Source organism: Solanum stenotomum, chromosome 2, assembly GCF_019186545.1.
Source record: "Solanum stenotomum isolate F172 chromosome 2, ASM1918654v1, whole genome shotgun sequence".
Taxonomy (NCBI): Eukaryota; Viridiplantae; Streptophyta; class Magnoliopsida; order Solanales; family Solanaceae; genus Solanum; species Solanum stenotomum.
The window spans coordinates 6738781-6751237 of record NC_064283.1 but is presented as its reverse complement, the minus strand read 5'-3'; the positions used below and the strand labels follow the sequence as shown (position 1 = coordinate 6751237).

At 35.9% G+C, this 12457-nt stretch overlaps 3 protein-coding genes across 5 annotated transcripts in view; 2 read left to right on the top strand and 1 right to left on the bottom strand.

Moving 5' to 3' along the window:
* LOC125854853 (receptor like protein 21-like) overlaps positions 1-12457 on the bottom strand; it is a 134203-nt gene that overhangs the window by 46243 nt on the left and 75503 nt on the right.
* LOC125854864 (uncharacterized) lies at positions 280-3712 on the top strand. 3 transcript variants are annotated; one of them, XM_049534451.1, is made up of 3 exons: positions 280-501; positions 1772-2302; positions 3520-3712. In XM_049534451.1, the coding sequence occupies exons 2-3, from the start codon at positions 1840-1842 to the stop codon at positions 3567-3569; spliced, it is 513 nt and encodes a 170-aa protein (XP_049390408.1). In that variant the 5' UTR covers positions 280-501; positions 1772-1839; the 3' UTR covers positions 3570-3712. The 3 variants fall into 3 exon arrangements, with proteins under 3 accessions (XP_049390408.1, XP_049390406.1, XP_049390407.1); XM_049534449.1 differs by having other exon boundaries at positions 360-501; positions 1734-2302; XM_049534450.1 differs by lacking the exon at positions 280-501 and having other exon boundaries at positions 1592-2302.
* LOC125854866 (protein NETWORKED 2A-like) lies at positions 5922-12030 on the top strand. The gene is given in 5 exon segments (XM_049534452.1): positions 5922-6030; positions 6869-9543; positions 9545-9839; positions 9939-10733; positions 10817-12030. Coding segments are annotated over 5 exon segments (5019 nt in total). The 5' UTR covers positions 5922-5936; the 3' UTR covers positions 11977-12030.

Here is a 12457-nt window from a genome sequence, read left to right as displayed (position 1 = left end):
ATTAATTTTATTTTCCCATTTTACCTTTTTAATTATTTTTCTTGAAGATTCCAACCATCTCAATTTCAAGCATTTTATCATGGAGTAAAATTCTTATCAAGCTTTCTTAAAGGGATGTACGACAGATAATTTGAGAACGGAGTGAGTTATTTACCAATTATATCCCAACAACACCCCAAATTTTCCAAAAATTCCAAATCAACCCTCATTACCATCTTTACAAGCCAATAGAAAATCAAATCCACTAATTCACGTAAACTTCAAAGCAGAAGATAAAATCTCTGCTCAGCTCTTATGTTTTATTTTTGTTTTATAGTTAATATTAAAATAAATTTTTCTGGTTCGGTGGTTGATTTATTGAAAACTGCCTTATAAAAATCTCATATCCCTCTAATTTTTTATTTTTTCAGAGTAAGAGCAAAAAACAAGAAGTGGGGTTTTGAGTTCTTGATGTAAATTGTGGATTTGCACAATTTTTGGTTTTATTATTGAGTTTCCAAGGTATATTATACATTGGCTTAAAGTATTTCAATTTGTGTTCCCTTTAATGGGGTTTTCTTGATTCTTCTGTAACTGAATCTTTTATCAAAAATGTTCCAAGTTTGATGGAGAAGGAAAGTTTTTAAGGTTCACTCATAAAGTTAGTAACTTTTTTGTTGTAGTTATCTGAAAATTAGATTAAATTTGGAAAAAAGATTTTATTTTTCTGTTTATTTATGAGGAGTTATAAATTGGAAAGCTGTAATTTTTCTTTTGGGGTTTTCTTGTTCTTCTGTGACTGAATCTTTTATTAAAAATGTTCCAAGTTTGATGGAGAAGGAAAGTTTTTAAGGTTCACTCATAAAGTTAGTAACTTTTTTGTTGTAGTTATCTTAAAATTAGATTAATTTTGGAAAAAAGATTTTATTTTTCTGTTTATTTATGAGGAGATATAAATTGCAAAGCTGTAATTTTTCTTTTGGGGTTTTCTTGTTCTTCTGTGACTGAATCTTTTATTAAAAATGTTCCAAGTTTGATGGAGAAGGAAAGTTTTTAAGGTTCTTTATGAGACACCCAAGCTGGAAATCTCATAAAGTTGGTAACTTTTTTGTTGTAGTTATCTGAAAATTAGATTAATTTTGAAAAAAAGATTTTATTTTTCTGTTTATTTATGAGGAGGTTGAATTGGAAAAAGCTGGAATTTTTCATCTGGGGTTTAGTTGAACTGATTTAATTGGAATTTTTATTTTTATTTCTTGAAATTTCAAGTGCTAAATTCAGCTATTCTTTAGGGTCAAATGTTAGTTGTTGTATTCTATTATGACCTATTTTTGTGGGGTTTTCATTAGCTGTCAATTTTCTTGCCTTTGGTTCAAGTTGAACTTGAACATGGTTTGATAACTTGACTCAATTAATTGCTAATAAAAAGGTAGAAGACAAAAAGGTGAAGAATTTGAATTATGTTGCATATTGTTTGTTTTATATATTAGAAAACTTGTTTATATCTTACCTACCTGAATAATGACAACATTATAGGCCAGATTCAATGGAAGAAAATCCCTCTTGGTTCCATGGTTTTATTATAATATAAATTGAGATTCAATGTTTCTGAACTCTTGTATACTATTAATATAATAAATAATTATAAGAATCTCTTTTCTTGATTTTGGCTTAAGCATAACATGCCTGTCTTAATGTTTGTTTGCCATCAATTTTATTGTGTTCATTTTCTTACCTTATCTGTCTTGGAATAGGAACAAATCACTCATTTAGTTTTTCATTGAGGTTCCAGAATCTTGATACATCTGTCTGACTCTGTGTCCGGTGCCTGCATTGGATAAGTTCCTGGATATAGGAAGAATGGCCATGACATTTACCCCCTTGTCATGGTTGCTTTGGAGTGGAAAACATCAAGAACCCAAAATTTCTAATGGTTCCTCTTTAAATTCATCACCTGATTCGTTATTGTGGGATTCGGATACTTTGAAGTTTCCTCTTGATCGCAGGAGGGACATGGCTTCCTCATCAAGAAGGGTTAAGCGAAAATGGCAGAGTCGTGAGGAACGAAAGATTGACAGGGAATATGATATTGTTATTGTGCCATCAGATGGTGGATGTGTTTCAGGGTCTGAGTCTGAGGATTCAGATTGGTCAGTTGGATGGTTGGAGCCTCATGGACCTGGATTCAATAGTGATGATGATTTAGATGATAGCTTTGCTGTGCTTGTTCCTTGCTATGGCTACGGTTGTGCAAATGTGGAAGAAAATGCACAAGATAAGTTTCTGCAAGCCATTGCAAACTTGAAGGACATATATGCTACTGGTAATAGTCTCTTGCTGTCATGTTCTTGTTATTTGAATATTATTTCTAATATTGTATGTATCTCTTGGATGACACGGAAAATTGAGTCTTGACCAATGCTTTTCAAAGATTATTATACACATTGCTGTTGAAAACCTTATATTGTAAAAGACCTCATTAGGATTAATCACATATTGCTGGCAAATTAGGCCATTAAGGTATTCTAAGAGAAACGCAACTGTTGATGTTCATAAAGATTTGGTGCTTTTGCAAAATACCTGACTCACAATCGGCTCTATTCATTGAAAAGGTCATTTCCCAGTTACAATCATTATAACTAAGTGGATGATGAGGATATATGCCAGTACCCTTCTCTATAGGAATCAAAGCCTTACTGGTTCCTCATTTAGCTTTAACAAACCTAACATGAGATTTGGCCATTAGGGTTCAGTCAAAGTACTAGTAGTAGTTGTTGCAGTTAATAAGAGAGTATGGAAGGTCCAAGTGAATAACAGATGTCACGAGGCTAGAATTCCAACACGTGACACTTCGCCACTAGGTTGTTACTCCTCATTGATCAAAGGAGTTAAAAATTCCAAAACCTGTAATGATAGAGTATGAATGATGATACAATTGCTTCTTGACACCAAGAGAGGAATGTGGCAATGCTTCTAAACCAACTAACTTAATGAACGTTTCAGTTGCTTTACTATGTTTACAAATCTGAGTATTCGGTTTAGCTGGAAAGGCTTATGAAAATTGAAAGAGTTTCACTTTTGCTAGTTTCGTTTGATCAAAAAGTTGTAATATTGCTTCAAGCATATAATCAATTCAATTAAGTCTTCCTGCTTTTTTAACTTTGCTATTATCAGAGAAACCTAATTTTTTCTTCTATATTGTTCTTTAGCTATTACATGTAAAAACTTTTCATTATAACTTTTAGTTTCTATGTAATTGAACATAAATATCGGAAACAATCTCTCTACCTCTCACAAGGTAGGGGTAAGGTCTGCATACACCCCACCCCCACCCTCCCCAGACCCCAGTTGTGGGATAACACTGGGTATGCTGTTGTTGCTTATTGTATCTGATTGAACATAAAGTCATCAATAATGCGTTGAATTAGATAAAGAGACAAAAAGAAGATCTATAATGAGTAAATTATTTTCAGCTTCCCTTTTCGTCACATTTTTTAGCTTTGTACTTTGTATGATTTAGGCTTCTTGATTTCGTTGCAGAGAATAAGAAGTATATGGAGCACTGGGTCTCTTCTCTGAGGAATCACTGAAATCCAGCAGCGCCTATGGTGCTGATCAAAACTTGTTTTCTGCTGCTTATCCTGATTCTATGTTGCAGTGGATCAAACTTGAGCTGTTATGGTTACCCACTACAAGCTTAGATATGAACTCTATAGAAATATAAAGATATGATATCCTAAAACAAAAAAAAAATGTCTGGAAATAATGTATATTTGTAGAAAGAGGAGTGAGTTTGAAGGACGCTAATATTTGAGGAGAAGAAACAGCAGACGATATAGGCATCTGCTGCTTCCTATCCACTCTCAAAAAGAAAAAAAAAAGAAGAAAAAAGAAGAAAAAGGAACCTCCCTTTCGTATTTCGTGGATATTCTGGTGTTTGATCTCCAGAATTGTCTCCGAAGATGTGACCTCTGCTTGCAATGCTTCTTCATGAACATTGGTGTAAGTTTTCGATGTAAAGTGACTGGAAGGAGACACAGAGAAATGGATGATGGAGGACACAAAATTCTTAAGAAGAGGGAAAGGCACAGCTGTGTGTTATGCTTGATCATTCTTTGATGTAAATATCTGTGAATATGTAATTATGTTCATCTAGTTGTAAATACGCCGCATGAAGTTTGATAATCTTCATAAGTACTGTAAATAATTGTAAACCTCAGACAGCATTAGTTGCAATAATATGCCTCTGCTGTTCATTGGTGATATTTTTCTTCCCTGCTTCCTCTCTATATCCCTCTGTTGTTCTGTATTTCTTTTGCTTAAGGCTATGCTATAAGCCTGTTACTGTAAACTCTATTGATTGGAAATGAATAGAAACTTTATTCATTTTCAAGCCAATATGTTGAGGAGCTCAATGAATGAGGACTTGAACAAAATTTATACAACAATGACAACATATTCAGTGTAATCTCACAAGTAGGGTCTGGAGAGGCTGGTGTGTACGTAATCTTACTCTTACCTTGTGAAGAGCAAAAATTGTACTAGCAACCTTATGGGATAGTATTTGATTATTTTGATCTCAATCATGTAATGTTCATTTTTTTATATATAATCGTGGTGTTCGGACCTACTGCTTTGATTATTTCATTCTATCTGTGTCTCTTTTTTCTAGCCATGTTCTTCTCAATTTTTCATTCTCCAGCATAGCAAACAAGTATGTAAATATTTTTGCATAGTACTTCATCCGTCTCACAAAGAATGGCCTAGTTTGACTTGGTATGGAGTTTAAGAAATAAAGAAGACTTTTGAATCTTGTGGTCCTAAATTAAAGTTATATCAAATGTACAAAATTGTCATTTAATCTTGTGGTCTTAAATATGTCACGTGGAAAGCTGAGATTAAAATGTTACCAAAAAAAGAAAGAGGTCATTCTTTTTGAAACAGACTAAAAAGTAAAAGAGGTCATTCTTTTTTAAACGGAGGGAGTAGTTAACAACCACAATAAAATATTAACACCACCACATCTTTTTTTTTAAAATGAATATATTTGTGATCTTAGCTTGCCTGGAATCATGTAGCATCATCTTGTAATAGCCATGTTAGTATGTTACAGACAACGCAAAACCATCTTCTTATTGCTATCTTTTTAACTATTACTTTCAAATGAAAAATTATAACTTATAGTATACTTTTTTATCACTAATTATATAAATTTTATTTTCAAAAATTAAAAATTCGATATCCAAATCAAAATACTCCCTACGTTTTAATTTGCTTATTTGATTATGATTTGACACAAAATTTAAGAAAATAAAGAAGAGTTTTGCATCTTATGGTCTTAAAATAAATCTATATAGAATATAATAAATGTTCTTTAAATCTTGTGGTCGTAAACATGAGTACATGACATGAAAAATTAGAATCAGAGAGTTGTCAAAAAAAGAAAAGATACATTCTTTTTGAAACGGACTAAAAAGAAAAGTAAGACAAACAAATTGAAACGGATTGAATAGTAATGGTGACAAACAAGAATAATAATAAAAAGGAGAAAGTCAAACCATGTACACCCCTCAACTCAAAAAGAATTCTACAATAAGAAAAAAATAAGAAGAGGGAAGGACATGCAAGCCATAATGTTAAACCAATCTGGCAGATCCATGATTTTTTAAATTTTTTTAAAAAAATTATTAAAATTGCCAATTGGTTAGTTAGTTAATGGGGTTCCTACACTTATGCTTATTTCTAAAAAAATAGATCCAACACCTTTTTTTGACCAAGTATGTTCCCCATACATTTTTGCTCAACATCATGCACATTTTCTCCTTCCTAGTAATCATATAGTTTTTTTTTCCCCTTTCAATGGTGGATCTCATCTATTATGTATTATCAAACAACTTATGTTCAATGAAGAAAAACAAGTAAATTCATAGTGAGAGTATTAGAAAAAAGAAGAAAAAATGTTGCATAGAGCAGCAAGAAATGCATATTCTTGGTGGTGGGCTAGCCATATTAGAACAAAACAGTCAAAATGGCTTGATGAAAACCTCCAAGGTCAGTTCTTTATTAGTATAATATCTATTTATATATATCTTGTTTATGATGCAATCTTTAATATATAATAACATTTTTTGAGATTTTCAAAATAGGTTCTTTTATCAAGAAAATAACAGAATATTGAACTAGTACAAGTGTGTTTTACTGTATAGTGTATAGATATCATGCAAATGTTTGTAGTTCCAATGAATCATAATAAAGAAAGAATAATAGAATTGTTATAGCTGTTTTCCTAATTGAGGTATTGATAAAGGGTTTAAATTATATATACCGACAGTGTAAAGCATGAATTTAACTCGTTATAGTAGGTTATTTTCTGGATAGCACATAATGTATGTAGTTTAGTGTACACAACTTAAACTCACTAACAAATACAGAGATGGACAACTTATTATACTACTCTCTCTCTCTGTTTCAATTTGTTTGTCTGATATTGATATGGTGCGGAGTTGAAGAAAATAAAGAAGTAGAATGTACCAAAATGTCGTTATATCTTATGGTCTTAAACATGTCATAAGCAAAGTTAGAATGGAATAGTTGCCAAAAAGTTGAAAAAACATTCTTTTAGAAACGGACTAAAAAAGAAAGTAAGAACGGAGGAAATATTTGTCTTAAAAGGCATTGGAAGTAGAAAAAAGAATGATGTTTTCTTGGATGACTATAACAGTATAAATCACAGATGAGATTTATTTGTTCCTTGTGTTGTCTTGTAAGTAGAGGGGAGGACCATTATCCACTGAGTTTCAAACCGCGCATCATTAGCCCTTGAGGATTTCTCGATTATCAGAAAGTATTCTCATACATGTATAAAGAGCTAACTGTTATATATTTGCAGATATGGAGGAGAAGGTTGAATACGTACTCAAGATCATAGACGAGGATGGAGAATCCTTTGCAAAGCGGGCTGAGATGTACTACAGGAGGAGGCCTGAGCTCTTGAACTTCATAGAAGATTTTTTCCGGAGTTACAGAGCTTTGGCAGAGAGATTTGATCATTTATCCAAAGATCTTCAGACTGCTAATCGAACCATTGCAACTGTTTACCCTGAGAGAGTTCAACTCGCGATGGAAGAAGAAGATGGAGAACAATTTTATGCAGAATTAGGACCTCCTAAGGAATCAAATGAGCCTTCCAAAAGCTCACCAGCAGCCCCAAAGTTAAGTTTCCCAAAAGTTCCTTCATTTGCCAAACGAAATGCTAAACCATCAAGGTTAATGTCAAAGAAGGGGCTAATAAAGTTCAATGTTGATGATGAAATTGCTGCTGCTCGTCCAAGATCAGGTTTGAAAAAGTCCGAGGCACTCCAGGAAATCGATAGGCTTCAGAAGGATATTTTGGCACTTCAGACTGAGAAAGAGTTCATCAAGAGCTCATATGAAAATGGGCTAGCAAAGTATTGGGAGATCGAAGAACGGGTCACTGAGTTGCAATCAAAAGTTAGCAGCTTGCAAGATGAGTTTGGCATTGGCACAATGATCGAGGATGATGAAGCTCGGTCATTGATGACAGCCACAGCTCTGAACTCATGCCAAGAGACCTTGGATCGGTTGCAGGAAAAACAGAAGCAATCAGTGGAAGATGTTATAGTTGAGCATCAAAAGATTTTAGAGGTCCTTGGGAAATTTGAGACTCTAAAGGGAAAGGTTGTCAGTCGCCTGCCTCATCCACAAGTCCTCTCTGAAGTAAATAAGTCTTCCAATCAAGATTCGGAATTGAAGTTGCTGAACCGACAAGTGGAAACTTCTGAAAGAGAGAAGCATAATGAAGAGACAGTGCATAAGGAGCTGGTAGCTAGTTCTGCTAGTTCCATGTCTGATCTGGCAGAGAAGGTTGATGAACTTGTAGATAAAGTCATAAACTTGGAAAGTGCTTTCTCTTCCCAGAATGCATACGTAAATAGATTAAGAGCGGAGACAAATGAACTTCATTCACATCTGACCAAAGCGGAAGAGGAGAAGGGGACTTTGGTTGAAGATTCCGAGAGCATGAGCCAGAGGATCAGACAACTGGAGGAAGAACTTCTCAGGGTTCAGAATCTCAATGAAAGATTTAGTTTTGATGATCTCTCTGAGAAATTGCACAATAACAGGCAAGATGAAGATGTCAAAGTTACTTTGTCATCCAATAAAGTTATCAATGTTTCAGGAGTCGATGAGGCAAAGCAGTTTCAAGCCCATGGAGCAATCATACCTGGAGAAAATGTTGTAGGTAGCTCCAATGAGGTTACCAGTAAGGAATGTTTGAAGAAAGAAGGCCTGAAAGGACAGGAGGATTGTCGTGAAGTTGTCCATCAAAGCCTTGTTGAAAGTCACTTGAGCAGCAGTACTCTAGACGGACAGGCAGGTGGCACTTTAGGTGCTAGCCAGGGTGTTTCAGGTGTTGAAAAGGCGAAACAGTTTCAGGTCAATGAAGCAAACATTCCTGGAGCAGATGTTCTAGGTATCTCAAAAGATGTTAGTAGTAAGGAGGGTCTGAAGAAAGAAGTCTTGCAAGAACAGGAGGATTGTCTTGAAGTTGACCAGAAAAACCTTGTTAAAAGCCACTTTAGCAATGATACTCGAGATGGACAGACAGGTATAACTTTAGAAGATAACCAGGGATCAGGGTTCACAGACAAAGAGATGATGATGACCACCACTACTACCACAGGTAAAGAACAAAAGTTTCCAAAAGCCGATCTTCAGAATGACCAAGACAATTTTATCAAAAGTACCGTGGGAGATGCTGCAGATGTTGGGATAGAAAAAGGGTCTGATAAAAGTCACGGGCATGTTACAGATCGTGGTTCAGACACCAAAAAAAATGATGGAAAGGTCGAGCTAAGGGGGACAAATGACAGTGCAAACAGAAGCAATTTTCTTGGTTCTGCTCCTGGTTATGATGCACTGATCTCAACAGATATCAGAATGGGAGGGGAAGCAAAGAAACAAGATATCCAGGATAATCTCATTCTCTTCAAAGGTGAAGCTGAAAAGCTTTCCATATCCGACCTTCAGAATGACCATGACGACTCAACCAAAATTGGTTGTGTGAAGGATGTGGAAGAGGTTAAGTTAGAAAAAGGGGTTGACAAAAGTCAACAAGTACATGTTACAGATCATGGATCACCTACCAAGAAAAATGTCGAACAAAAGGGGGCAAATGATCTTGCAGACAGAAGGGACATTTTCCCCAGTTCTGTCGAAGATAAAGAAGAAAAGCTTTACAAAGCCAACCATCAGAATCATCTGAATGACTTTATACAAGAAGCTCCACCAAGGGATTCTCCAGATGTAAATATGGAGAGAGGATTTGTTGAAAGTGAAAGCTTTCATACATCAAATGATGACTTGACCACAAAAAGATATGCGGGGAAGGAAGAGCAAGCCAGGACAAAAGATGCTGCAGACAGGAGCCATTTTTTTCACATTGTTGAAGGTAAAGAAGAAATATTTTACAAAACCCACCACCAGAATCATATAATGTATTGTTCCCAAAATTCGATGGAAATGAAGTCTGATGAAAGTTATATATCTACATGTTTCAGATAATGAATCTGCCATCAGAAGAGATATGAGAATGGAAGAGCAAGCAGGCACCAAAGATATTGCAGAGAAGAGTGGTCGTTTGCAGATTCCCCCGGAAGGTAAAGAAGAAAATATTCAGAATTCCAACCATCCGGATTACCAGTATGATCTCCCTGCAAATGTTCCTATAAGGGATGCTTCTAACGCCAAGATGGAGAAGGCCTTTCATGAAAGTGAACACACACATATTTCAGATGATTCCGCAGCTATCAGAGAAGAGAGAGCGGAGGAGCTAGCAGGTAAAGCTCAGATATTGCATGTATTACTGGTACCAATAGAATTTCTGTCAAATTTAAAGAAGAAACATTTTTACATTTCTGACTTTACGAACTATGCAGTGAAGGATGCTTCACATGAAAGTTTGTCTATGAGTTCAGACTATGATTCAGATATCTCAAAAGACATCAGAGTTGGACAGCAAACAAGAAGAACAGACTTTACAGACAAGTTTGCTTCTTCTACAAGCGAAGAGGGGAGAAGTTTATCCAATGATCTATTGCAGGTTAGTTCATCTGGAGCAACTCTAGATGGCACTTCAAAAGGTGGATCCAATGAAGATGTTCATACAATGAATCCTCCTCATCATGATTCAGTTTTCTTTGAAGACACAGAGATACAACTTGAGAAACTGGATTATGATCCTTCCAATTCACAGAATTACCTTAAAAACATCCAGGTGAAGGGTCGAGGAAGCACTCCTCAAAAGTCCACTCTAGAAAAATCAGACCAAAGTGAAGATACAAGAGCATCCAGTAGTGGCTCAGGGATCTCAATCACTATGAACAACAAAGGTAGAGAGAAGGTAGGTGATGATCATCATCTCAATATGAATGACAGCAAGCAATCAGATGATCTTTCAAGAAGGATAGATTTCAAGAATAAAATTGAGTCGGAGGAGCAAAACAATGAGTTCTCTCACAATTTCATTCAAGCAAAGCAAGATGGTGACTTTCAACAATCCAATTGGCATAACCAACTTGAAACACATTCAGCAAGGGTCCATGTGAAGGATATTCCAGGCCCCGTCCCAGATGATGAGCTAGAAGAATGGGAAAGTATTTTAGATAATCTTCCATCTGTCTTAAGTGATTATAAGAGAGATGACCTACACAAGGATGATCTCCCAGATCAAGGTACTCCGCTCTTAAGCTTTAAGAGGATACTATCTATCTTTGTCAACTTGTAAATTAATTAAGCTAATGGGCACTCGTTGTAGGGAATGGCGAAGATTCAAGGAGGCAAGTGTTCAGGACAATTCACAATGAGCTCTACACAGAACAACATGAATCTGGAACAGAGGATGACCAACCAAACTGGAGAGCACTGTTCCTAAACAGCCTGGATGATGACAGAGAGAAGATACTACTTGAGGAGTATACATCAGTTCTTAGAAATTTCAAGGGTGTGAAGATGAAGCTCAATGATGAGGAGAAGAAAAGGAGAGCGAGCCACTTCCAATATGTTGTGCAGATGAAAGTTCTAAAGAATGCTAATGCCTTGAAGGATGCACAGATTCTATCCTTACAGCATAGATTGAACTCACTTCAGTCAAAAGACGTTGAAACAATAAACTTCAATGAAATGCCCAAGGAAGCAACCTTGCAAGCTGCTGACATGAGACAGGAATCAACTGCACCAGAAGACAGAAGGATCTCAGATATTGGGGAGGATAGCAGAGATATCAAAGTTACTGATGTTGATGAAACACACTCCTTCACCACTGTTGAAGAGAAAGTACGGATGGACATTGATGATTTGCTGGAGGAAAACATAGAGTTGTGGCTTAGATTTAGCACCTCATTTCATCAACTACATAAGTTTCAAACTTCAGTTCAGGATTTACAAGATGAAATAAATAAAGTGAGGGAAGAGCGCAAGCAAGATACAGGTCTACCACAGTCACTACTATCAGGCATCCGCCCAATCTATAGGCATCTAAGAGAGATACATACTGAGTTGACATTGTGGTTGGACCATAATGCAGTACTGAAAGATGACTTACAGAACAGGTTATCATCTCTATCTAATATTCTCGATGTGATAACAAGATTGTCAAGGTCCAAAGAGAATGAACCAGTGTTGAATGCCTATCAAGCAGCAAAGTTTCAAGGTGAGATTTTAAACATGAAGCAAGAGAACAATAAACTAGCAGGTGAACTTGAAGTAGGGATTGAATGTATTCGGAAACTTCAAAATGAGATTCAAAGCACACTGTCAAACCTGGACGAAGAACTTGGGCTGAAAAAACAACCAGCAAGGCCTCGATCCAAAATTCCCCTAAGGTCCTTCTTGTTTGGAGTAAAGTTGAAGAGGCAAAGGCCGTCCATATTTTCCTGTGTGAATCCAGCATTGCAGAAACAGTACAGTGATTTATAACAGCACCAAGATAGATGCTTTTATAACAGCAGTAGCCAGATAGATGTCTCTTCCCCCCCCCCCCCCCCCCCCCCCCCCCCCCCNCCCCCCCCGCTTCTTTTCCTTCCCCTTCAGCTCTCTTGTAGTCAATTCTTAATAGTTGAAAATTAATTTGAAGGAGAAAAGGTGTGTTGCCTTTTATCGAATAGAATACCAGATCTGCTCGTGTTTTAAAGCATTGCCATGTTCCTCCTTGCAACAAATTTTTTTTCAGATTCACCAATTTCTGCAAACAACACAGCTCTTTCTTTAAGACCTGGTTTCACATATTGAATAGCCATGTACTTCAATTGATCTGAATTTATATATTTAGACAAGGTATGAATTCATCTTCATTGGTGAAATGTCACACATCAGTCTTCCTGATCTAATCTCGGTTCATTGAATTTTTAGCACAATGTTTGGGAAACACCAAAAACAGAATCTAACCATAACCATGTGT